Consider the following 27,161-nt stretch of genomic DNA (forward strand, 5'->3'; position numbering starts at 1 on the left):
TGTTAGCCGAAAAAGTAAAACGCAGCGAAATCCATGAAGACTCACAGAAGAACAGCACTGCTTTGTCCCTCATTATTCACTTTTCTTGTGTCAAAACTACTCACCATACATTCCAATAGCGGCCAGCACCAGTAAGCGAGGGTTTAGGCACCCGTTGCCAGGCGAATGCGTGCGGAATGTGTCGCAGTTTTTGCTCCTCGTCCGTCCGGGTAGAAGCAGCAGCCGGCCATGTAGTCCGCCGGGCTACACTGTCGACGGTCGACGGCTTGTGTCGGCTCGCTTTCTGGGGAAGGAATGGGAGGACGGGCTAGATGGGTCAGGTCACGCCCCAAAACTACAGAGACAGATATTTTATGATGCCCTTTGATGATGTGACTTAGGGCGCACCGACTGCTTGGTCGTTTGGCGCCCAGTTGCTTGCTTTTCAGTTCGATTTTCGGGAGATGGGCGCTGTTTCTTATTAGAGCTCGGCAATTTCCAAGCTCAGAAGGTCTTTAGAATTTGACATTCTCTGTGCTTAGCCATGCCGTCCGCTTTCCAGGAAAGGCTGGCAGCATAGTTGGACATCAGTTGTACCGAGCGGAATTGTCTACGTTAGAGATAGACAAACTAAATGCGTCCCAGTGTCAATATTTTATGAATGGGAGGAATGAGGGACCAATATTCCTGACATCATTATTTGTATCCCCATGGTGGAAATGTGAAGTGCGTAGTAGGTTTATCGAACAGTTTTTTTTTTTTAGCTAGTAGTTACGCCAACAGCCGGACCGACGTACAAATCACAGGATTCGTCAGAGCCCGGAGGGCCATGGGGGGAGCCTAGGACCCCGCGTGGTTCCTGCCCCTGCCCCACCCCACCGACGACAGCCACTCCGGCCAAATCCCAGCTGAACGCGCTCTGTCAGCTGTGACGTTGTACATCCGCTCACGAGCTGGGCGGGAGCCACCAGACGGCGGAGCCGCCACCACCGCCGCCGACGGGAGAGCTCCGCGTCCCGCCCGCCCGCCCGCCGGTCCTGCCTCCGTCCTGACGGGTGCCAGTCGGCACGCGTCGGCGGCGGCGGCAGCAGCGCGCGCGCGTGTGGAGCAGTCATGGCTCGCTCGATGAGCGGCCGCGCACCGCACCCGTACGTCATCGTCGGGCTGCAGCTGCTGTTCGTCATCTTGTTCGGAGTGTTCGCCAACTATGCGACCACCAAGCCCGGCGTCAGCGACGGGCCGGCGGCGCTGCTGCCCAGGATATACGGCAGTGAGTGTCCAAACCGATCGTGAGGGAGTTTTCTGCCGCAGTTCTCAGTCCTCTGGGCGATCCAGTCTCCAGATGCCCAGCGTGACGACCTGCGCCACTGCACACAGCTATAGTTTAAGGCAATCACCGAGAAGACATTTCTCTATGTACGGATTCTCCGCATCTATCATAACAATCTGATTGCGACTACGTCACACGAGCAGTCTAGCAGCATCTAAATCTTTCTTGACTGATGGGATCTGACGACTACTAAACAAGTGAGCGTGAGAGGCACCATTCAACTTGATGACGGCTCTCGTTTACGATCGAGACCGGAGCAGTCCTGCCATGTGTGAGCTACTGTAATATTCTATGGACTTGGGCAGGCAGGTGCACTTGATGTGGAAAACGTTACCAACATATAGCATTAGCCGTGAGGTGTGGTAATGTGGTTTGCAGTGTCGTGATTACAGTGGTACTCATAAGTCACGCACTTTCATGACTTCACATGACAAAAGGACTTACGTTTCTCTTATTGAACTTGACACTCCTTTTCATGAAAACGCTGTTCGGAACAGAATGATTTTACGCGCCCCCGAAACGCTAGAAGCGGAGTTAATGCCATGGTTTTTAACGTTCAACTACCACTGAATGAACGATACCGAGCTCGGTGCGATTCTAAGCAAAACGTGCATAGAGAATGATCTGCTTTCTAAATTAAAGGTATATATATATATATATATATATATATATATATATATATGCATATACATATATGTACAGATATATGTACGCGTATCAAATATTGTGTCTAAAACCGTGCTATTTCTTATCGGAATCGCATGTTATTTTTTCCCAACCGATTCGGCCTATTAACCGCAGGGATCGACACAAAATTACCGCTAACCTATTTAAACAAATAAAATACAGATACAAACACTGGAATTAGGCCTGCTTGTTTCCGCTCCAGTCACCAAACGTCCGAGCAATAGTGTGTGCCAATAGTTCATGGTACGCGTGTCTACGAACAGCAACGATATTGCCGGATACAAGAACGGTAAGCAGGCTGGGGGCTGTTTCTGCGATTATACTTACATCAAATCGACGACGAAACACCCAAAACGTAAAAAGCTCCGACGTAATGATGATGATGCATGATGATGAGAAAAGCTCCGACGTAGTGATGATGATGCATGATGATAAGAAAAGTTCCGGGGGCGACATCGCATAATGATGAAGAATCGATGATGTGTCCATTACGCGGACCTTCAGCGGGCGCGCTTTTGGCGGGGCACCTTTAGCCCGGGCGGGCGCCTGGCCTCAGACACCTTCTCAAGCCTCTCTGGGAACAACTTCAGAGATCGTGCGTGGGGCTCCGATTTTTTTCAGTTGAGAGCTCAGCGGTCTTGTAGATTTCGGGATTGTTTGAAGGTTCTATCTGTCATGATCACGAGTGATGACGTCTTTGCCGAGGCCATGTCAGTCTCGATGCACGTTAAGGCACTCGGCGACCATCGTTTGTCGTAGGATATGCGCTCTAAAGGGGTTTTCTGCATTGATTTGCTTCATCTTGCCACACTAAGCGACGATAAAGTCTTATAAAATGTAATTTATCCTGGTGATATCGGGTAGGCACAGAGCAAGTTAGATGAAAACCATTTCGTAAAAGCACTTTTAGCTTTTGATGACCTGGTTTGGCGTGTCTTTAGACATGCTTCTTTATATCTGGTGCAGGGTGTGACTGACTTGCACTTTTCAGCGTCATTTGTTGTTACTGCCGGACCATGTTTAGCTGTGATAAGAAGAGGTCACAGGGATTTACTCGTATGACCAATTCCTAGGATCATGCCTCCTGATGAATGCATGATGGAATGCGTCAGGATCCACTCATTCAACACCGATGTCCAAGCTGTTGTTGTTCGCATGGTTCTAAGTACTGCAAGGTAGCCGGAACTCCCAAAGGTTCCACGTCGACCTGGCCCGACCCACCGTGGGTCACCTGCGCTGATGCTAAATGAGACTAACCTGGCGCCGTTTCGACGAACTACGCGATAACGTTCTCAGCTTGGATCCAGGATGCCTGCTAGGATGCCCCAGAATAACACTTCTGTGAAAGTATGGGTGCTCAGAACTTATCTGGCTCTTCAGCTCAAGGCGAGCTCAGTAGCGTCTTGCTTGTCAAAATTAATGAATGCTTTGGGGATATGCATAATTTTAGAGCTCCGGCAGTTTTCTTGGCGCTCTGTTACCAGGCTGGTTTTATGTTGTTTTGTTTTACCTGAACATGAAGCAGGTTTCAGTTCATTGAGAAGTAATAATTTTATGTACGAGGGCCGGGCTAATGCCCTTACTCTCACGGGGTTTATATGTTTATCTGCATGTCTATAATGTCACGCTGGCCATCAGAGCGGAAATACTTATAATTATCCATTTTTGCTCCCTCATGAACTTCCCTTTGCGCACCCCCCTAAACCCACAATGATTTTGAAAAATGGCACTTCTGATTTCGCCTTAACGCGGAGAACTAGATTAGTCCCGAGCCCCCATACCTTTACAATGAAGTGCTATACAGGGACACCTTAATGCATACTCCCACTGTAGACAGGACCTCGCGTCGTTCTGCGAAGGTGAGAAAATACCAGTTCGGTGCGGACATTCTATCAAATCAGGTTTTAAGCGCAGAGCCTTCTCATCCTGGCACCTTGGAAACGCAGTGACTTGCGTTATGAAAACAGTGGAGGTGTGTCAGGCGCGCCGGGGAGTCGGGCGGCCCAGGTGGCAGCACTATCGGCGCCCGTTCGCTGGAGTAGTTCGCTACCGCCCGAAGAGCGGTGTCAAGTCGAGCCAGGATAGACAGCTGGACTAGAAGATGGCCGTCGCGTGCGAAGTCCAGTCCGCCGAGAGCTGTGCCCTGCGCTGTCACCAGCCCCACCAAACCTGGTCTTTAGCGTGGCATGGCGGTTACACAATGTTACAAAGTATGCGCAGTTGTGGTAGATGAGATCGAAATTGCTCGATCTAACACCACTTACACATCAAGTTTTGTTACCGTAACTTGTTTACCAACTTTTGCAAACTGTCTACTGTAACTAATCCATGATCGTTGAGTGTCCCGAGGCTTCCCCTTCCAGTATTCTTAAACTTTCATATGAGGCTTAGGGCTTGACAGATTGACACCAGGACGAGAACGAGTTGCCCTTCAATCCCAGCGAGACGTCTAGCGATTTTTATATCCCACATTTGATCTCAATTAATGGCACCTGACTGGTAAAAAGTGATGACTAGAAGAAATTGCTCTTGGGTACCAGCACGACCTCCAAGGACTTTTTAACGCCACATTTAAGCTCCGCCATTGAGCACGAGCTGATTGGCGCGACTAGTTCACGCATCACTGCGACCTTCCGCTGCCCTCCATTTGAACGGGGTTCTCGAATCGATCCGTGGCCAATTGAACGAAAGCGATCACTCTGGCTCATGACAGTGCAGTTCTAAGCTCGTATGACGTTCTCACCGGCCATCAATCGTGATTAGGAACAGTCACTACGCTGGTCGCTTGGACTCTGTATGCAAGGACCTGGCAGAGGGAGGTGGGGAAGAAATAAGGGAGGGAGAGAGAGCGGGAGAGGGAGATAGAATAAGGTAGAGAAAAAGAAAGGGAAAAGGGAGAGCAAGATGTTTTGAATATCTGTGGGAACGCTAGGCCGGGCTTTTATTTAATGTGAGCATAAGCAAAGTGCACCGGTGATATCAACCACTGTCATTTTCCGCAAAGGGAGGCAGGGAAGAAATAAGGGAGGGAGAGAGAGAGGGGAGAGGGAGATAGAATGGGGAAAAGGAAAAGAAAGGGAAAAGAGAGAGCGAGATGTTTTGAAAAGCTGTGGGGACGCTAGACCGGGTTTTATTTAGTTTGAGCATAGGCAAAGTGCGCGTGTAATACTGACTGCTGTTATTTTCGGTAAAGGAGAAGTGGCCGCCGGTGGCCCAGCTGCTCGAAGCCTAGTTCATGATTGAGAACCGCTACGAAGTTTGGACATCGTTTGAAACAAAACTCATTAAAGGGCCATTAGCATGTCTCCATAGCGCTCCGCAATATTTCCACGATTTTATCAATAGAAGCGAAGCAATGCATTATCGTCTTACCTCGCGTAAAAGCTAGTTTTGTTTCTTTTCGGCTCAAATCATTTTTAGGGAAACATTGATACCGACGACGTACCGTCTCCGTGGTCTTGAGGAAAAACTCCGGACTCGTAATCCAGCGGCACCGAGTACGAGTTCTAAGGAGTACGTGTACTGGGTACGAGTACTGGGTGCGAGTTTGAATTTTATTGTTGGGCCCGACTGAAATGAAAACGTTAGCTGGCACCTGGCCAACCAGAGTCAACCCTGGCCCGGAGCGGCCACGTCGCAACATTGAGCGGCACGTACAACCCTCCGCATTCAGGTCTGGCGAAAGGGTGGAGGCCGAATCAACGTGGCATGCTGGAGTGCATTATCGATGTAATTCCGATGCAATTAGCTACATCAACAGTACTTGACATCAGGTACACTGGCAAATATGACGTGTTTGATTGCGGTACCTGCTAGATAAATGTCATTAGACGCTGCATCTTGCGAAAAGGATAAACTGTGCTACCATTCATGGCATTTGTCACTATCTGATAACTCATACTTGAAAATTATGAGTTGTATCAGCGCGCCTGGCTGACAGCTGTGATACATTTTACATCGCTGGATACGAAACGCTAAGATGAAGCAAAACCGTAGGGCTACTGGGGATCTTTATCACATCGACACGACGCTTCAAAGCTGTGCTCATGGCAACCGTGAGCGCCGCTTTAAAACGTCGAGTTTCCTGAACTCAATCGATCCCGCTCCGATAGCTTAGGTGGTAAGAGTGCCTGCCTTCCGATACACGCGCCCGTGGCCGGTTGGATTTAAGTCGCTTTGGGTGCTCGCCACTTGACCTTGACTGGGCCCGCGGCCGGCGGCAGCGGCCACGCTGAAGGTCGGATGACATCAGCGGCAGGAACGCCCGTACCTAGTATCGCGCACGTTAAACATTTATTACGAAATGCTGCCGTTGACCTGGAATGCCTGATCGGATGACAGGGATAAGGGTTAATATAGAAAGCACCGCTTATGGTGAGCTCTGATCCCAGAAATCCATCCACTCGTAAAGCTCGGATTTAATCTTTTCAAATCGATTTTTAAACAATAAAAGTATAATTCAGTCTGCACTTCCTAACAGCAGTATAGTTTCTGATTCAGTTCAGCGTTCCAGACTTTTTACTTTTTAGAAGGGAGGTGACAAATACGAGCGGAAATCACCTTCTTTATTTTTTGGGATATGCTTTTGGGGCTGTCCATATATTACGTTATGCATGCAGAGGGGAAGGGGAGGGGGTCGATGGAGCGCAACCGAAGGGGAGGGTGCTGGACAGCGTACAGTTAAGCTCAGGTGTGGCTGCAAATAATGTCTAGATATTTGCTGTCACGTTTTCAAAACTTCAAAGTTATATGCCGTTAGCTTCTAAATAAGATAGTGCTAGCAGCTTTATTCCTCGAATAATAGCCAGAAGAATGAAACTATAGATGTATTGATATTTAGGCCGCACGGCTTCATCGAGACGAATATCAGTAGCGATACTCGTTTGGATAAACTGATAAAAGCCTATTGGTATGCGTTTCGATGAAGACGTGTAGCCAAAATATCAATGCATCTATCACTCGATTCTCCTGGTTATTCTTCCAAGAATAAGACCATTAGCACTGTCCCATATACATCCGCAATGTTCCTCGCAAATGCTCTAACACCTCACCGTTGGTGTCCTGTCATAACAAGCCACACGCACGTCACGGTTTCTCACTTTTAGCTCAATTAGGGGCCAAACGGACGTTACCTGTCGGGACACAGCGCTTAACGCGATGTCACCAGGGGAGATGTGGGTCTAGGCACCTTAACCAGTGCGGAACCAGGCGGAAGGGATGTGGTGTTGAAAATGGCGAAGCATGCGTAACGCATTTTGTGGATGGACCTTAGCCGCTTTTCAGGTCAGCCTTCAGATTTCAAATAGAGACGAAGGACGCCTCTGTATTCAAGTATGCTGCACGGCAAGCCTTTCAGCATTGTAACTTGCAACTTATAATGCGGAAAGCAGGCAAACGAGACGGTTTTGCTTCCACGAAGTGTATATTGTGAAAGCCGGCAGCTGGCTCCCGCAGCAGACAGTTTGGACAATATTGGGCAATGAATGAAACCACTGACGTGCTCTCTCGTGTCACTTGATGGGGAGTTCGGTGCCTCAAGCTGCTCTGCCGCCTCTCTCGGCGCCGAGGAAGTTCTAGACAATACCGTAATCGTCATCTCCAATACACTGCCCATTTATTTTCAACTGACGCCAACTGCTTACGGAGCGTCCCCGCTTTGTCTCGCTGGTCGGCAATGTCTCTGAAGCGATCTCGCAGTGTCAATCACAAAACGTCCCCCCCCCCCCCCACCAGTGTTCCAGGATGTCCACATCATGATCTTCGTCGGCTTCGGCTTCCTGATGACGTTCCTGAAGCGCTACGGACTCAGCGCGGTCAGCATCAACTTCTTGATCGCGGCCGTGGTGCTGCAGTGGGCTTTGCTCGTCAACGGCTTCTTCCACCTGCACGACGGCAAGATCGAGATCGACGTCGTCAGGTCAGCTGGGCACATGCGCAGCGCCAGCGCAGTGGCCGTGAATGATTAAACCGAGCTGGGTCCACTGCAGAATGGTGCACGAAATCTCGGCTGCCTAAATGCTGCTTCAGATTTTTGACCCATTCAAGACGACCACATCCTATGTGAGGAGCCAACGCCTGTCAGAGATGCACCAGTTATTTGCGTTGTGTGGAGCTGTGGGAATTTCCTGTCGTTGTGGAGATTCCCTGTGGCTGCTCCTGAAAGTAGCAGGGGCAGGAAATCTCCCTGACTGAGCACACTGATGAAGCGGATAGGAAAACAGCCCCGAAACCGGCTGTCAATGACGCGTCGTGTGGTTCGAATAAACCACTTCGTCACTATTTCAGCACGCTCGTCTGAGTCATGTTGCTCCCGTGGTACCTTGTGAGATCGGGCTCTGACGTCTACGTCACTGTCACATAGTGCTGGTCCAACGCGTCTGACTGTTGTTTGCAGCCTGCTGGGGGCCGATTTCACCGCAGCCTGTGTACTCATCTCGTTCGGCGTAGTGCTGGGCAAGACGACGCCCACTCAGCTGCTCCTGATGGCTCTCATAGAGGTGGGACATCCGATACTTGTGCTGGTCACACTGATAACCGTCGCGCTGTGCAAATGTCTCCTATGAATCTGGTGAATGCGAGTCAGTGCCGGTTCAGGATAGTCATTGATGATAATGCGGGCGTGATACGCCATACGGTCATCACTGATGCGCGCCACCGAATGATATTAAGATTGATATGATGATAATGATATAATGATATACACGGGTTACCATTAGCTCTCTGAATCACGTCTGGTTTCTGAATGGATTGACTGGAGTCAGGCCATCAAACCATTGAGGCTCGCGTTTTTAAAGCATCTTTCCTTTGCAGGTGCCCATTTTTGTCGTGAATGAAATCATTGGTCGGAAGTACCTCCAGGTAAGTGCGATGTTTCTTTAGGTTTTATTCACATATGGCATGCTACTGATGCATCGCAAACGAATACAGAACCGCGTTTGAGATGTGATGTATATTGCCGTTACTGTTTTGCTCTATGTTGATATTTGTGTTGCCAATTTGCATTTGCACGTGTAGCCAATAATACGCATTTGGTCCCCAGTGCCGCGTTTTTACAGAACTCTGTGTTGCTGTCCGGTTTCAATCGTATGTGCCATATGTCTATCTCCCATACATGATTATGCGATGCAGCCGCCCATTCTGCTGCCAATCACATTTTGCTCAAACGAATTACGTGGCTTTGAACAGTTCCCAAACCTTTGGGAAGATTACTGGTGAACAGTAGGCTCTCCCAGTTGGCCTGCTGCTCGTCTACGCCATCCTTGTCGACCAGGTATCTGACATGGGCGATTCCATATTCGTTCATACCTTCGGAGCTTACTTTGGCCTGGCTGTCAGCTTCGTGCTGTACAGAAAGGACAGCGATAGCGACAACGCTGCCTCCAACACCATCTCGGACCTGTTCTCAATGATCGGTGAGACTCGTCACCAATGAAGTCACGCCGGCACAGCCATATCTGGGGGAGTGGACAGACGCAAGCGGCTATATATATATATATATATATATATATATATATATATATATATATATATATATATATATATATAAACGCATGTCATTTCCCAGACTAATATTTGGAATAGCATTGTTCAAAATACCTACCCGTGTGAGCATTGAAAAAGTCGCGCGTGCTACGGCTATGGCATGCACGAGATGTAAGCTCGGGGAGATACACAGACTTGCTTTTGTGAAGCGATTCTAATCTGTCGAGCTCAGTGCCAAAACAGTTCCACTCCGGACCTGATTTGTCGGCTAATGAAGCTGCTTGGCTCCACACCCGTGCATAATTCACTCGACCGTGCTCGTTTATTCCTTGTTCCAACCGCGACCCTCGTCTCAATCCACGCGTTCTGTGCTCTGCGGCTCGTTACAGCTGTTTCTGGGTGACCGGCAGGAACTGTGTTTCTCTGGTGCTTCTGGCCCAGCTTCAACTCGGCGCTGGCCCAGGGCGACGACCAGAACCGCGCCGTCATCAACACCTACCTCTCGCTGTGCGCCAGCTGCATCGTCTCGTTCGCGGTGTCCGCCCTGCTTGACAAGCAGAGCCGATTCTCGATGGTGAGTCTGGCCCCGATCAGCGCGCGGGACATGCTTCCGCCGCCGCGAGCTTGAGGCCTGCCAGGCAAGCAGGCAACCTCCCCACGCAAGTCTCGGCTTCGCTCGATAACGAGAGCAAGTTCTCCATGATAATTCTTGGCCCTGCTGAAAAAGCTGAGTAATTTTTGCGAGCTTTTTTATCTATGCTCGGAACGTATCGTTGAAACGTTCGCCTTAGCCGCCTGTACTTCGGGCGGTCTTAAGCGCAGCGCCGCCTATGCGGTCTTAGCACTTGGAAATCTGAATGGCTGGAATGCCCGCTATGTTCGTGCGGTGCCATGAATTTGTGAAGTTGGTGGTAAATAATGAGCTAGGCTTATACTCGACACCTTAAAAATGTCCTATTCTTTAAAAAAACAACGACCCTATATTCATCAAATCTGTCGCATATTGTTTTCCATTTCTTGCCCTCCTCCTTAAGAGTGGCTCTGTCAAAGCTGAGGGAGGGGTGGCGCTGTGCTCCCCAGTCTAAAAGATGGGGGCAAGCGTGCCTCCTGCCCCCTTCCCTATTAGGAATATCCTGTTGGTATCTGCATTGATGTTGGGACGCAAAACCACAAACTTTCACAGCGAAGTTGCCTGGAGACAAAACGATATTCGGGGTGCAGATTTTCCAGGGAGATGGGCGCGGTAACGATGTGAGCTAGCAACACGTCTGTTCGCAAGACGCTCGAGAAGGTATACTGGGAATGGCATTTATCTGGGCTGGCGCCTGTAACCTCTGTTATGCATCCAAGTTTTAGTATGCGTGATTTGTCCCCACTCATCAAACTAAATATATTATGAATCCGTTCATAAATCAGCTTGAAGCCTCTTACACCGCTCTCGGTATAAAAGTTACAAATAGAATGTAAGCGTTTCACGGAATATCATCAGACGCTTAGTTTAAGTGTGCTGGGGTCGCCACGACCGGAAAACTGACCAGGAAATTATAGAAATTGGGTGTAAAAGAGAGCTCAGGGCTCCGATTTACGGATTCGAACAGACTCCAACAGGCTTAGAGCTTGCGAATCTCGAATCTGAAAACGGAGTTCGAACCCGGAAAATGAGAATTCGAGTTCTCAAAGCAACTGCTTGATCCTAAAACTCATCACTGGAATATGGAAATACATGCATTGAAACGTTCTCCAGGCTCAGGTTTTTTCAAATACATCAGGTGCCGCAAGCATATGTCCCTGAAATCCTCATTTTTCAATTGCATGCTTCGCAGGTGTTGTGTCAATTCCCTTGGCGTTTTCTGAGAGAGGGAAGAGTGGATTGCACACCCCACCCCTTCTACAATGCGCGTTATGCACAGAGGTCCTCAAACACGAGCGTGTTGAGGCTCTGCCTTAGCAAGTGTAAGGTGAACCATGGGGCCAGCGCCTGTCGGATTAAACGTGCATTCATGTATCAAAGCTTACCCCAGCAAGCGTTTTACGCCTGGCTCGATTATAAGCTGACTGATTAGTCAGATATGTATGCTGCCTGCAAGCAGGCATCCAAGGGGAACGAGCGCGACATCATGCCTACCTTGTCATGCTTTAGTTAGAAATGTAGTATGTACCTACGGCAGAAGCGATGAGTACAGTTAATCAGAAACCTCTGAAATCGGTTTAGGAGTGGAAATTCTACGGCATTTAAGTATTTTAATTGCAATAGAAAGACTCTAACATATTCAACTTCATCCCAGTTTATTCAACTTTGAATCCGAATCAAAACACCAACCTACCCAGCGTAGAATTCGAATTACAAATTGCAGCGAACTGTCATCTCTAAAATCTGTCCGAACAGTGGTACGATTATGAAATACACTCACCCGATGCACGTACACAGTTAAGCTAGATTACAAATTTTTAAGCAATTTTAAGCAAAACTTTGAAGCCATCTTAAAATTTTAAACTGTCGACGACCGCCAGTCTCAGGCTACACAACAAACCTAAGTTTAAGAGTGCATCAAGGTAATAGGTCAAGGTCAAGTTCTAAAGTGCTACTTTAGAACGTCTGACCGTTCCAAAAACACAGTTCACTTAGAAGCGCATCTCATGGCGTTAGATCATGGCGTCCTGATCAAACATACTACATAGGAAGGTGTCCAATGTTAAGCGCACCGCACCAAACTTAGAGCCAAGGTCACGAGTCGTGCGTCAGACCTGAGTGCTTGGTCTCTATGCCTGTTTTGGCCTCTGTATTTCCGTCATAATTAACTTATTTAAACACAAAGTGGGAGAGCTTCGCTGCAATTGTGGGCATCAGACACGTAGGCAGAAGTTGCCACTTGTTTATGAATCGTCTAAGGTTAAGGTCAAGTGGATGACCTTGATGGCGAATAAGTGGTTGGATGCACGATTATAGCGTGATTTGTAATGGCAAGCCAGAGTTTCCAGCTAGGCGCCCACGCATCATGCAATTGCGCAATTGGAAACGATTCTGCTTGCAGGTGTGATCTGGTAAAGTAAAAATATAGAAGGGTCAAGGTCATTATAGGTAAAATTCATCAGAAATCGATAACTCGAACAATCCTGTCCCGATTTCAGTGCCATCAACAGCGTTCGACGGCTCTGTAATAGGCGATCATTTTAATGCGATCATATTCAAACTGCAGTGAAAGTGATAACGATATATTTCTTCTATCTTGCGACCATTTACACATGGGACCGATCATCGCGCTCCTTTCGACGGGTCAGTCCTACCGACAGCGCAATCTGATACCCTTCAACCCCACCGCCAGTCACGTGGTCGTCGGTTTGCGTGCAAAACTGATGAACGGCTTCCGCCGCCCTGTCACCATGCCGCCGCGGCATACCTGAGCCTCGCCACCCGCCGCGGGGACCTGGGCCCGCCTGGCACGGGCAACACGCGCTATGATGCGTTTGAAGCCATCACGCAGTCATTGTTGCCGATAATTGCTTGAAACTTGGCACACACATCCCTTATTGGCGTATTTGAGACATTTTAGTTTATGTACTTATGATGTTGAGTTTGAGACCAAGAAATGTTGAGTGCACTTTTCATTGATATTTTTGTTATTTGGTGTAGCAATATATCAATGGGCAATATTGAAACAAACCAATGACAAGGCATCTTAATGACGGACTAACCGGCTCACATTTCTCTTTCACAGATATCAGATGTGTTTTTTCGTTCGGTCCCTGTGTCAATTTGTCTACGGGTATGCTCTTTGTCAAAAATCGGGAAGCATGACGCCACTCCGACGTCACCCACGCTTTATCTATTATTGTCTCATATTTGTTGTTTTGGTTCGGGGCGTAGAGCTCATTCATAAACAGCTGCTAGAAGCTCTACAACGATATCTCAAGGCACTTTAAATTATGACGTATATTGGACAGGGGCAAATTTGACGCACCCCCGTTCAGTGCCGGGTAAACAGAGGGTATTCATCAAACCATGTTTGGAGAGGGTTGGACATGGATTTCCTTACATGATGCATAGGGAAGTGTTTTTGCTCCGCTTTGCCTTAATTGAAACGCATATGCCTTGTCTATGTATAGGTCTGGGGTGTTGAAAACTTGGATGAGGTCCTAAGAGCGCGCATCCGTTCATATTATCCGATCAAAAAGGTTTCGTACGTTAGTCCGGTCCAGTTTAGCTGGCGACATTCAAATGGGGCTTCGCCCAGTTTGGGCTCTTGGTCTCCTGGTTACGTCATTGTTACTGGCCACGCACACAAAATATCACGAGTAGAGACATAGTTCGGACGACTCTCGTCGTCCGATATGTTGGTATTTGCACTATTTTGCACACTATTATTTGTACACTATCTTGTGTGCATGATAACGCACCAGGCGGGGACGATTAACCGTGACACTAATGCCTCGTCTCATCATTCCGTAAAGTTATAAACCAGGTAGATCATGGATTTCGGTGGGGGGGGGGGGGCACCTTAAAGTTCATAATGCACAACAAACGTGTTTGCCCTTCGTTCACCGCACTCGCCTGGTGGCGTGGGTCCTTCGACACCTGACCCTGGGTGGACATCGCATGCATGCATGAGTCCCAAGGTCTCAGTTTCGTCGGTTATATAACAGCTTCATGCATGTATGCATGTGAGTCCCAAGATTTCAGTTCCGTCGGTTATATAACAGCTTCAGCGAAAGCACGAACCACAGACAAACATCGACGGCTGAGTGCCGTTAACGGCACTCATGCATTATTAAGTGAACGCAGACGTTTATAGCACAGATCAGACTTCATGCATTCCGTTCCATAGGTCACGGAAGCTCTGCCTTTTTATAGGTTGAAATCGCGTATGCAGTGGGCATGCGCGCGTTGCTCTTTGACGTCTATGCAGCGTCTCCCGGCCCCGGGAGACGGGCCGCAGGAGGAGGGGGAGTGTAAGAGTTGTCATACACGCTGGTGCTATAGCTCGGGAAAGGGGCGAAGTTACGGAAAAAGACAACTTGTCACCGCATATTTGCATACGACAGAAATCTCGCTTGTCATGTTTAAGCACGATAAACTACTTTTGGTAATGCACGCACGTTGACTGGCCGGTCCAGGTAACGCCACGGTTCAGCCCCCGAACCCACAAAGGGACAACGTTCTTCCTGATCTCAAACCCCTGCACCAAAGAACCTTCCCCGGCGATCAGCATCAGCGGCAGGGTGCGTCCGCTGCTGTTGGCGAGTCCTTCCCTGCACCTGGGTGGCCGGAGCCGGCCGTGTTCGCGTCTCCGCCGCGTTAGAGCTGTCGACACAGCTCAGCGATCCGACCTCGGGCGTGATTGAGGGTCGTCTCCCATTAGCATCGGTCGGCTGCGGGTTGAGGCCGGCTGCAGGCGAGCGCCCCGCCTCGGCCGGCAGCCGCCAGACGACTCTGTGGCACTCAGGAGAGGTCTGCCGGACCAGAGCACCGCAACACTCGGGAGGTCTGCCGGACCAGAGCACCGCAACACTCGGGAGGTCTGCCGGACCAGAGCACCGCAACACTCGGGAGGGCTGCCGGACCAGAGCACCGCAACACTCGGGAGGTCTGCCGGACCAGAGCACCGCAACACTCGGGAGGGAGGTCTGCCGGACCAGAGCACCGCAACACTCGGGAGGTCTGCCGGACCAGAGCACCGCAACACTCGGGAGGTCTGCCGGACCAGAGCACCGCAACACTCGGGAGGTCTGCCGGACCAGAGCACCGCAACACTCGGGAGGTCTGCCGGACCAGAGCACCGCAACACTCGGGAGGTCTGCCGGACCAGAGCACCGCAACACTCGGGAGGTCTGCCAGACCAGAGCACCGCAACACTCGGGAGGTCTGCCGGACCAGAGCACCGCAACACTCGGGAGGTCTGCCGGACCAGAGCACCGCAACACTCGGGAGGTCTGCTGGACCAGAGCACCGCAACACTCGGGAGGGCTGCCGGACCAGAGCACTGCAACACTCGGGAGGGCTGCCGGACCAGAGCACCGCAACGCTCGGGAGGTCTGCCGGACCAGAGCACCGCAACACTCGGGAGGGCTGCCGGACCAGAGCACCGCAACGCTCGAGAGGTCTGCCGGACCAGAGCACCGCAACACTCGGGAGGTCTGCCGGACCAGAGCACCGCAACACTCGGGAGGTCTGCTGGACCAGAGCACCGCAACACTCGGGAGGTCTGCTGGACCAGAGCACCGCAACACTCGGGAGGTCTGCCGGACCAGAGCACCGCAACACTCGGGAGATCTGCCGGACCAGAGCACCGCAACACTCGGGAGGTCTGCTGGACCAGAGCACCGCAACACTCGGGAGATCTGCCGGACCAGAGCACCGCAACACTCGGGAGGTCTGCTGGACCAGAGCACCGCAACGCCCGGGAGGTCTGCTGGACCAGAGCGTCGTAACACTCGGGAGGTCTGCCGGACCAGAGCACCGCAACGCTCGGGAGGTCTGCCGGACCAGAGCACCGCAACACTCGGGAGGTCTGCCGGACCAGAGCACCGCAACACTCGGGAGATCTGCCGGACCAGAGCACCGCAACACTCGGGAGGTCTGCCGGACCAGAGCACCGCAACACTCGGGAGGTCTGCCGGACCAGAGCACCGCAACACTCGGGAGGTCTGCCGGACCAGAGCACCGCAACACGCGGGAGGTCTGCCGGACCAGAGCACCGCAACACTCGGGAGATCTGCTGGACCATCCAAGAGAGGTCTGGCAAGCGAGAGGAACCGCCGCAACGGTGCAGCGTTACCCTTGCTACCGGCTGCTTCAGAAGGGCCCGGTTCACGCGGTGCTGATGGTCACTTGAGGAGGTGTTACTGGCCTGTAGCCGGGCCTTTACTTAGCGCCGGCAGATGAAATACACAGACATTTGCCAAGAGGTGCTGGGAGTGAACGACAATCCCTGAGCAATATGCAAACGGCACATACCGTGTACTTCAACTTGGTTGTAATGAAGCACCCTCGAAAGCTTTAATGTTCATGCATAGGCGGCAGAGGCAGAGGTGATTGGATTGCAAGGCTGCAAAATTCCGATTGCAGTTGATGTCAGAGGCTTGTGCATAGATTTGAATTCGGTTTTCATTGAGTGCAAGGTGTTTAAGTCTGTGTTTTATTCTCACGTTGCAGTTGTGGTGATAATGTTTTATCAGAACACGTTCCTACAGTATATTTTTCAGTACCTGTATCCCAAAAGGAGTGGTCAACCCAGTTATTCTGTCGGCTTGAACACCAGCTCCATCGCTTAATAGAACGACCAGGTCTCAACGCTGAGCATGCTTGGTAACTAGTCTTATTTGGAAAATCATTATCAGCACCTGATTTTGACAGCCTTATTCTATCGTGCAAGCCAGCAATGACGAATGGTAAGTCTTCAGTAAACTTCTGGCTCGGCCCGGCAGAAACACGGGTCGTCTCTAAATTCGTCAAGTTCTGGAGCAAACTTAACGAGTTGTATGTTGTAAATCGCTCCATGCAGTTTGAAGATCCTTGCCAGCGGTGGCGTATATTTTTGTAGGAGCGGGTATGGGGTTTGAGAGCTGGGATGCCACTCTCATAGTGCGATGAGAAAAGCATTGCTGAAAGTTTTCGGACGACAATCAGGATCAGAAAATACAGTAATACACCCGGTATATTAGTTGGATCGTGAATTATCGCTCACCGTGTATTGCGATGATATCATAGCCGCAACAATTTCCTCACTGTCTTCTGACTTGTGTTGTATTGCGGTGCTTTTGAGGATGGTAGCCATTGCTGAACGTGGGTTTTGGTCTAAGAAATTCAACCAACCAAAAACTTTAACTTAACTCACTTTCAAATATTCATTCCCGACGAGCCATTCATTTATCAAACGCTGCGGAGCGGTAACACGCTGGCTGGGTCGGGCCCTCCTGTCACCTTAGTCGAAACGCAATTAATATGCTGCCAGATTGCTGGGGATGTCGCCAGTGTAAGACTTCACCGCTTGACAGGGAACTTGAAGTAGGCCGTCCTGGCCCAGCTTCCCCCTTCATTCTGTACTTTTTCGGTGCACGCTGCTCTGTTAGCTCAGGTTATGACTGTTCCCTGGGCGTCCTTGCTGCCGATTCGTTTTTGTGTCAGCAAAACAGCTCCAAATCTCTGCAAGAGCTCCACCAAACGAGACCTGCCCTGCTTTTCGCTTTTGCACCGACCTCTCTACTGGCATGGGTGCTACTGTCCCGCAATGTATACAACGGCCGTAATGCATTCATGCGTCATGCGTAAACAGGCACACACTCACTCTCCACGCGGCATCACATTCGCCGCAGAGTGATGTGTAATGGAGGTTCGCCTCATTTGTGAAAGATTCCTTCTACGACAGAGGCAGCTGTTTCGGGCGTGGATCTTGCAAGACTCTGAAGGAACTACGTCGCGCCACGTCATTGCGGCTTTACGACGCACTCAACTGCTAGGGCTATATGGCGTCGCCTGCCTCTCGCCCTGGCAGGAAGGGCGGGCACCGCGGGGAATCGAACCCCGTACCTTCGGCTTCTCAGACACGCCGTGGTTAACACACTACCGGCACCCCTTTAAGGAACTACACTACAACCCTTTAAGGGAGAGTCCCACATTTGTGTCGGGTTTTGAACTGGAAAGAGTCTTCTTGAAAATCATTCGGTACACACAGCCCTGTTCTTCTTAAGACCCAAATCCCTCTTGTCTGAACTACACGCCCGCGAAGATGTTCGGACTATTTCGAGATCACTCAGCATTCAGAACGCTAAATAAGTCAAGTCAATAAGTCAATAAAAAAACAATAGTCATTGAAACCCCGCCATTTGATTAGCCTTGCGGCGATCAAGGCCAATCAAAACATCATTGTCCAGTCGTTTATATCCGGCGTTGGTGAACACGCTTTCCAGGCATAGCGGCGGTCAATTGGCTCTCCATCAATGTCTTGCAAGCTACGATGACGTTACCAAACAATTATGTCTTGAGGAGCACGTTTACTAAACAGAGAAAATGTATCGTCTGGAGCACTCTTTTTCACTGAAAAATATACCAACAATTATAATGGAAATATTTTGTTATATCTGATGCTTGCTTCAATATCTTCCGTTGTGGAACTTTACCTTCAAAGGGGATTTTCCACCATTTTATACTTTTCTCTTATTGTTGCATCAGATGCGCACGATTTAATCAGTAACGCCAGTTTTCCTGCAGTTCTTCTGAATAGCGCCGAATTTCTATTTGTTACTACAAATAGAAATTCTGAGCTATTCAAAATTTCAACCCTTCGACCTAAATTCCGACCCTGTGCGAGAAACCTCATTTGACTCCCTGCTCCAATACGTTGATCTGTTGAAGCAGGGAGTCATTACCGTTTGCAGCACACTTATCCGCCAAAATGTCCGAGTGATAAGTGCTACGAAAGCTTGAAACACTGTTTAGACAAAACGATATGCGAGCATGAAGCTGTTGTCTCGCAAATTTCGCGAAGTGTTTGATTAGAGCTTTGAATTCTCCCATGTCACGTTTCCCACAATGGTTCTTTTCGAGGCGCACTCTGACTTGATGAACGGAAGTATGACTCAATCCAAATAACGCCCTAGCTCGAACTTCAACTATACGCTCCTCGACTGGCCTAGCAGGCCCCTGCCCGCTGGGCCAATCATAAACGCTCTTTCATTCGCACCAGTAAAGGTGCGCACGGCGATTGTCATGGCAGCGGTTGTTGCGTCCGCAGGGATTGATCGCAAGAGAAGCGTGGTGATGTTACAAAGCGCTGACAGCGTGATTTAGGCTCGAAAATGATTAAAATTGATATTCTTACTGTGTTTTGACGGTGCCGCGATGTCACTTCCCAGCGATATAATCAAACGGAGCTTAGGTTAAACTTACTTAGGTTTTACTCAGGTTTAAACAAACTTAGGTTTCTCCAAAGTATGTTCTTGAAATATGTTCCGAAGGTGGGACACTTCTTTTCATCGCAATTCTTCATGTGATATCGTCCTTTTTACTCATCTGCGCTGTTGACCGACTAGAATTGTTAACCGACCGTACGACTGTGGAGTTCTTCATTACGGAATATATTTGGCAATATACTTTTCAAGCGTCGTTTAGTGCTGGCATGTGTGTGTGTGTGTGTGTGTGTGTGTGTGTGTGTGTGTGTGTGTGTGTGTGTGTGTGTGTGTGTGTGTGTGTGTGTGCGTGCGCGTGCGTACGTGAGTGCGTGCGCGTTTGTGCGTGCGCGTGCGTGCGTCCGCGGGCGTGCGTGCGTGCGTGCGTGTGCTTATATGTTTTTATTCCCTCTTCAGTTTTCGTTTCTTCGGCAAATTGCTTCATCTCTCCTGCAAATGGCAGGTGAAAGCCACGTAGTTGTTTGTGAACTGTCCGCTGGCGTTAAATAGTAGCATGGCCTCTTGATCCTTGCTTCGGTTTGCAGCTGTGCATGCTCTCCGTGTGCCACTTCACTGTCATGCGCGCTTTGAAGTCCATCGGGCAGGCCTGCGTGGATCTCGCCTCTGACCTTCACAAGCTGCTCCCGCACCCCCAAACCGTGTCCACCGGCCACCACTCAGCCCCGCCGACCCGGACCGGGCTGCTTCCTAGGGGTGGAGTCTAGCCGCGGACCCCGGCGGTGATCCCGTGCCCCGTCCGTGTCGCAGGAGCACGTGCAGAACGCCACGCTGGCGGGCGGCGTGGCCATCGGCACGGCCGCCGACATGATAGTCCAGCCGTACGGCGCCCTGCTGGTCGGCAGTGTCGCCGGCGCCCTCGCCGTCGTCGGCTTCCAGCTCATCACGGCGAGTGACCGAGAGGCGCAGGCCTGGTGGCAAATGCGCCGGCGCTGGCGAGAGCGGTGGCGGGGCTGTTCAGAGGGGTGTTAGGTCCAGTGGGCGCCTCAGCTGGCCATAGCGGTGTTGTAAATGGGGCGAGAGGCAGGCTGACTCCCGGATGTGACTGTGTCGGCTGAGGTTAGGATTTGCGGGTGTCGGAGCTCAGGCTGACTCTCGGATGTGACTGTGTCGTCTGGGGCTAAGACTTGCGTGTGTCGGAGCTCAGGCTGACTCTCGGATGTGACTGTGTCGTCTGGGGCTAGGACTTGCGTGTGTCGGAGCTCAGGCGGTTCTTGGGTAAGAATAAGGCCAGGCTGTCCGGTTCAGGAGTTAGCTGGGACGGGGCCAGTCTTGAAGTTGGCAAGAGTGGGAAGCCGTGAGGGTTTGGTACCGCAGCATCGCAGGAAAGCGTGAAATGCCCCGCTTTCAAGGCAGGGACTTCTGCCATGTGCTGCGCTGCTCTCCTCCGGCCCATGGCAGGTATACGTGTCTAGGGCCAGTCAGTAGGCTGGGGGTGGGTATATGTATCTTGGTGTAGTTAAGCTTTCTTAACGCGATGCGACGCTCGGCATTCATGACAGAACATTGCTTGGCAAAATTAGTACGCAAGTACCGAATGCGCCCAGTTGCAGCATGAATATAAATTCACATAACGTGCCTCTCATACGAGCATCTACATCATTGCACTACTATAAATGCGCCTGTGAGAGGCACTTCGTTAGGTGATGCTGCCTGTTATGCTCTCTAAGTATCAGTTGCATCCACCACCTAGCGGTGCCCTCGTGACGTTTTTTTTTATCGTTTTCCGTTTGCCGCGGGCCTTACACAGACACCGTCAACTCGACCCATCACGTCGCCCTGGGGAGCGCCGAGTGTGTGTGTCCGCCCCGCGCGGCCGTGCCTCGAGCTGCCCCGGCCCCTCCTCGAGGCGGGACCTGCGGTCCCGTCTCGAAGCGGCGGGCGTGGCCGGCGGCAGTTGCTGCTCGGCGCCGGCCGTCCGTCACCGCGTGCTGTTTGTTGTCGCAGCCGGCGCTCGACAAGCACTGTCGGATCCACGACACATGCGGCGTCCACAACCTGCACGGCATGCCCGGGATCCTGGCCTCCACCGTCGGGGCCATCATGGCGGCCATGGCCTCTCCGGAGCAGTACGGAGCCAGGTGTGTTGGGGTCGCCGGCTTCCGCCGTGGCATGGATCGGGCGTCGGCAGGGCAGCCAGGTGCGCGTGCCAGACTCCCCACGTACTCCGTGATGGTAACACCGGCGACCGACAGATACGGACGCGGTTCCTCATGCGATCGTGCACGTGCGCCATTCATGACGTCGTTACTGTAGCGACTTGCATAACGATGAGGGATCGTGTCGACCCGCCGCCCCATCCGTTACTGCCAAGTCTATGCTTCTTCGCGAGACACTCGCAACACAGCGCTGCTGCGTTGCAACTCACCGGCGCGGGATGCTGCAGCTGAAATTGGCACCGTTCTTCTCACGTCGGTCGTGTATATTAAATGGCCGCACAGCGGCCGAAGTGGCGCAAGGCCGCAAAGCGGCCTGGTGTATCTCACCGCACCATGTGCGGCGCTGGGATAAGTCTTCAAACAATTTCACTGTTCCCACCGCGAGGAAACTAACAAGACAGGGCAAGACATGTCGCGGGCGGTCGTACGTGACAACAGCGCCGCCGCGGCGCCGGCCCCGAGACGGCCCGCTGGACGGGGGTGCCGTCGCCGGTAACCATGCTGCGGCCGGGGCGGTCACCGCTGTCGGCCTCGTCCGCAGTCTGTTCGTGATCTTCCCGGCACGCGCGGAGACGGCGCTGGCCGAGGAGACGCCGGTCGCCGGCCGCTCGGCCTCCGTCCAGGGCGGCATGCAAATGCTGGCGCTGATCATCACGCTGGTCATCTCCGTGGTCACTGGTCTGCTGACGGGTGAGCGCTGCACACAGCCGAACCTTTTCTAGCAGCTGCCGGGTTATCCTGCGATGCCCTGAACTGCTGGTGCTGTCGGCTTTGCCAGACGCTGGCGAAAGCTCAGTGTCCGGCGAAAGTTCCTTGCAGCGGGAAATCAGAGCTAGGTCTTTTGAACAGGGGACGAAGATACACCGCTACGTGGCTACCGGAAGCGGGCGATTTCACTGGTGCCGTCACTGCCGCCGCCGTCCGAGCAGTCCAGAATACGGACGGAGTTCACCCGGCTAAGTGACTTGAAAGACGCCATGCACATGCAGTGCAGTTCACATGTGTCCTCGTGCCTCCAGGCCTGCTGCTGAAGCTGCGTTTCTGGGAGCGGCTGGAGACGGGCGACCTGTTCAGCGACCGGCGCTACTTCGTCGTGCACGACGAGCCGCCTCCAGAGCCGGCCGAGCCCGGTAACACCACGAGCGATACGCACATCTGAGCCGCCCACGTCCGGGGTCACCCGACCGGGGCACGCGTGCTTGATCCCTTGTGGCGTCTGATCGGAGGCACGCATTTCTGATCCCCGCGGCGGTTACCGGGGCACGCATACTTCACCCCTAGCTGCGCCAGACGGAAGGCACATGCACCTAGTTCCGTGCGGAGGCTGGCAATCGTAGCAGAAGCCCTGCCGCTCTCCTCCCAGCCCAATGTGACCCGGGATGGTAGCCTACCGTCGACGCGCACACGTGCTCCCTTGCGACGCCTGGCAGCACAGTCCGATGAATCACGCGTACGTGTGCCCCTCGTCCCGCCTGGGTAAGTAATGTGAGCGCCGACCGCCTGCGCTCGTCCCGGGACACCTGGTGAGATGATCTAACCAATAATGCTCACATCCGCCCCTGTCGTGCCGCCTGGAAGGCAGCCACATCGCCTTAAGCGCGCAGCGGACCACGCGTCTCCCAGCAGCTGTGGGTCACACGGATCTGGTGCGCGTGCGGCGGGCTCAGGGGAGGGGTTCTACGGCCGTGCATGAGTATGTTAGATATGCGTCATGCCCAAGGTTGGCCGACAGAGGTGTCTGTCTCTACTTGTTTTAGATGTTGGTTTCCGGACACTGAACTGTACTTTCTACGGGCGTATAAGTTTTTATACTACACTTCGCGGGCACTTTGACCGTACAGCTCGAGCGCTCGAAGTCCCATTTACCTCTACTGCTACTGCTACGCCTCGACGAAGATGGCACAGCGGTTCTGAGCATAATGTTAACAGCAAAAGCATTCGTCTGATTAATATGGGGTGAAGTAACGCGCTTGTATCGTAACTGTGTCCCAGCTATGCCTGTGCCAGTGCGAGGCTGATATTGTAATCCCCACTCTGTCCTCACCATTGCATTGACCGATAAGAAAAGAATACTAAGGGCCAGCCAAGGTTAACAGAGATGCAAGCTTTGGATAGTGTTTCGATGCACTTGTGCTTTCGCCTTTCTTGAGAAGTCTCGTCCCTTATCCTTGTCGCTGTCCTCCCCTCCTTCACCCGACCTCCCCGACTGGATCCATGATAGGCTACGTACAAAATGGGATAACACGTGATCATCTTATCTCTGGCGCCCGTGTGCCAGCGGGAGACGCCAAGCAAGGTGAATGAAGCGTGCCATGATCCCTCCGCCGTACAAACGCTCATCGGAGTGTGTATCATGAATTTGTCACGCGCTGTAGTGATGTGCGTCTTAAACATGCCAGTTACGACTGCTGTCACTAAGAATATTTTAATGATGCCGTCGTTACTAATATAGCAATGCAAACGTATGGCCAAGTTCATTTTCATAAAGCGTTTTTGGCGGCGTGATGTTTGGCCAGCTGGCGAGTTGACCGTGAGAAGTATCTACATGACCGTCGTCCTCAGTTTGGCGATTGTGAGCGTACGGGGCAAGTTCGTTTCTTATAAATTCGTAGAGAACGGAATGTCAATTAAGCCAGTGGGGAAGAGAAGCCATTGGGAGCATTTGAGTAAGGACAGCTTGTACCAGATCGGATTTTTCAAAAACGGCGCGGGCTGGATGGCGGATTTGTGCTTGATTCCACTCCGATCGTGCTTGATTCCGCTCCGACGGAAGTGATTCCGATCCCATCTCAAGACACGTGGAGCGGGTTCTGGCTATGATTCCAACTAGCATAGGCCATTTGCAGTCGACTCAAGTGGAGTGGAGCCAGTGGGTGGACCTGACTCGAGTTTAGTGAGGCTAGTGAGTGGACCCAACTCGAGGAAGTATGGCTCAATTCCCGCATCGATTCCAATGCAGTCAACTCCATTGGCATTAGCTTAAGAGATCCCTCATACCATACCATCGATAAAAGCATTGTCATTAAAAATGTGAAATGTTTTTGTATATACAATTACAACGAATTTTATGACTATGGTTAATTATGCGCACATATAAGCTGTGAGACTGTGAATATAGCCTTTTGTCTAGATTTGCATTTGGGTTGACGTACTGAGGAATTGGTTGATTTAACTTGGATTCACCTCCCAAATTCAAAGCACTTGATTCACCCTGACTTGACAAAATCGTCGGTTTGCTACAGAGCTGATTCCTCTGTCGAGCACAAATCGATCCCTTCGGAAGAGCACCTGACATGAGTCTGGGACATTGCGGTTTCAAGCAATCACGCAGCTGAGTATTGTTATGCGTTCGGAGAAAAGCGACAAGAAAGCGCGTTTCATGACGGCGCTCATACGATGGACACGTCCTCGTTGATTCACGTTTGACGCCTTGCCATACTCCTAAGTCGTTTGTCCATGCACTCTTGAACCGAAAACAGCGATCATACCAGGACATGACTACAGCCATGTCCGTCCTTTTTCAAGCTGCCGGAATCCGCAAAATCCACGTGGTGAGTCCCGTAGAAGACTAACAGCTTGCCGCGGCAGCGTCCGAGCCGCCCGCCGCCGGCCAGCTCGGGCGGCCTCCCGACACTGAGAGGCTGGGTCCTCCGTTCAGTTCTTCGGTGGACTCTGCGCCTTGCACCACATCGTCTGGTCGGACGCACCCCTCCCCCTCTCTCTGTCACCCGTGTGAGCCTACCCCTCCGTCACCTTTGCCAGCCGTGTCAGCCTCCCCTCCATCACCTCTGCCAGCCGTGTCAGCCTCCCCTCCATCACCTCTGCCAGTCGTGTGGGCCCCCCCCCCCCCCCTCTCCCTCCGTCACCTCTGCCAGTCGCGTGAGCCCCCTCTCCCTCCGTCACATCTGTCAGCCGTGTGAGCCTCCCCTCCCCTCCACCCCGTCACCTCTGCCGGCCGTGTGAGCCTCTTCTCCCCTCCGTCACCTCTGCCAGTCGTGTGAGCCCCCCTCTCCCTCCGTCACCTCCGGCAGCCGTGTGAGCCTCCCCCCCCCCCCCCCCCCCGTCACTGGCCTCACCTCTTCCAGCCGTGTGAGCAGGGCGTCCACGTTAGCTCGCTGGCGCCATCACTGTGTTCGAGATGTCGCGGCGGCGGCCCGCCGTCGGCGAGCCGCGCCGCAAGGGTCTGTTTGACGTGATGTGCACACACATGGGAACGACGCTAGATGTGTACCAGGCTTTGGCCATCGGCACGTTTCGGCACCCAGTAACGAACGATACGTAGGTTATATGCACTTGCCCCACACAGGCTCCTTGTTGCACCAGGGAGTGCCTTACATACAATGAAACGTGTACACTAGCTCTAGGCACTTAGCTTTTTTAACAGCACAATGCGTTCGGCCTCATTCATCCCAGCATGCTTATCGCTGACCGAGGCGCTTAGTGCCACGTCAATCGATGAATACACGTGAGGTGTACATCGCATATATAGTGTATTTCTTGAGGAGCGCAGCCGCACTGTTAGTGTCGCGAGGTCAGTCAGCCTCTTCACACGATTCAGATCCAAGTATTATTCGACGCCCATACCGTGTTCGGAGCACCGCGCGTCCGCGCCGACGGTAGCCGGCCAGATCGGCGCCCAGAGAACAGCCTCGATTTCCATGCTCAGCTATCTGATCGTGTTCGCGGTGGGAACGCAGGCGACAGGGCCGGGGCCGGGGCCGGGCCGGGGTCGGCACTTGGGTGTCGGTTTAGTGAATGCGCAGCGTCAGCGGGCGGCACTTCGTCGCCCCAGGATACACGGAGCCGGAGCCGGTGGCGGGCCTCGCGCTAAAGCGCTACAAGAGTCGGGCGGCCTCGCCGCGCAGCAAAATACTGACTTGAGTATAACAACGGGCGGCGGCGGACAACAACGGGGGCGGCCCGCGGGCGGCCCAGGGCAGCACGGCGCCGCGGCGCGCCGTTCGATGTGGTCGCGTTCGACTGAAAGCCACGGTGGGGCGGACGCCGCGGCCGGGCGGCGCTGTCGCGGTCCGGAGGCCGGCGTCAGGCGGCAGTGCGCCAGCGGCCGGCTGCCCACCGGCGCGCGCCCGCTTCGCCTGCAAACGAGGCTGGCTTAGTGCTGAGACGTCGTCGCTCGGGTCAGCTGTATGCGTGAGAACGTGTGGAACCAGGCAATTAGTCTGGCGGACTGGGCCGACGCGGGCAGGCCGGCCCGACCGGCTCGCTCAGATCGCTAGCGACCGCACCATCACATGCTAATGCCCTTCCGCAAAGTAGCGACAGAGCCGGGCCCTGACAGCAGCCCATCTGCAGACTGGCCGACTTACATCTCATTTGGAAGCCCCCCAACATCCACGGAGCCGGTGCCCCCCAGCACCAGACAGCCCACAAATCACGCCCGCCGTATCGAGCAAGCATCGGACGCCGCCGGCACGGGGTTACCGTCCAATGCAAGCCGAGCGGCGGCGTCCACAGCGCTCAGCAGGATGCACTGGCCGCTATAAACAGCGTTCGGTGGCGGCGGCGGCCGAGCCGAGCCGAGCCGAGCCGAGCCCCGCGCCGTCGGCCGCCGGGGGCGCCGCTCACCTGGTGCAGCGCGGCCCGGCCCTCGCCGCCCAGCTCGG

At 52.5% G+C, this 27,161-nt stretch overlaps 1 protein-coding gene across 2 annotated transcripts; it reads left to right on the forward strand.

Moving 5' to 3' along the window:
* Positions 1-1,056: 1,056 nt before the first annotated feature.
* On the forward strand, positions 1,057-25,364 carry LOC119094000 (ammonium transporter Rh type A). Of its 2 annotated transcripts, XM_037217050.1 has the most exons (11): positions 1,057-1,249; positions 7,730-7,913; positions 8,391-8,493; positions 8,807-8,854; positions 9,267-9,408; positions 9,889-10,052; positions 20,129-20,266; positions 21,326-21,459; positions 22,079-22,227; positions 22,557-22,667; positions 25,063-25,364. In XM_037217050.1, exons 1-11 carry the CDS (start codon positions 1,093-1,095, stop codon positions 25,107-25,109), a joined length of 1,377 nt encoding a protein of 458 aa, XP_037072945.1. In that variant the 5' UTR covers positions 1,057-1,092; the 3' UTR covers positions 25,110-25,364. The 2 variants fall into 2 exon arrangements, with proteins under 2 accessions (XP_037072945.1, XP_037072946.1); XM_037217051.1 differs by lacking the exon at positions 25,063-25,364 and having other exon boundaries at positions 22,557-24,004.
* Positions 25,365-27,161: the final 1,797 nt, after the last annotated feature.

The sequence above is a fragment of the Pollicipes pollicipes genome, unplaced genomic scaffold (genome assembly GCF_011947565.3).
Source record: "Pollicipes pollicipes isolate AB1234 unplaced genomic scaffold, Ppol_2.1 Scaffold_4002;HRSCAF=4701_pilon_pilon_pilon, whole genome shotgun sequence".
NCBI classification, from domain to species: Eukaryota; Metazoa; Arthropoda; class Thecostraca; order Pollicipedomorpha; family Pollicipedidae; genus Pollicipes; species Pollicipes pollicipes.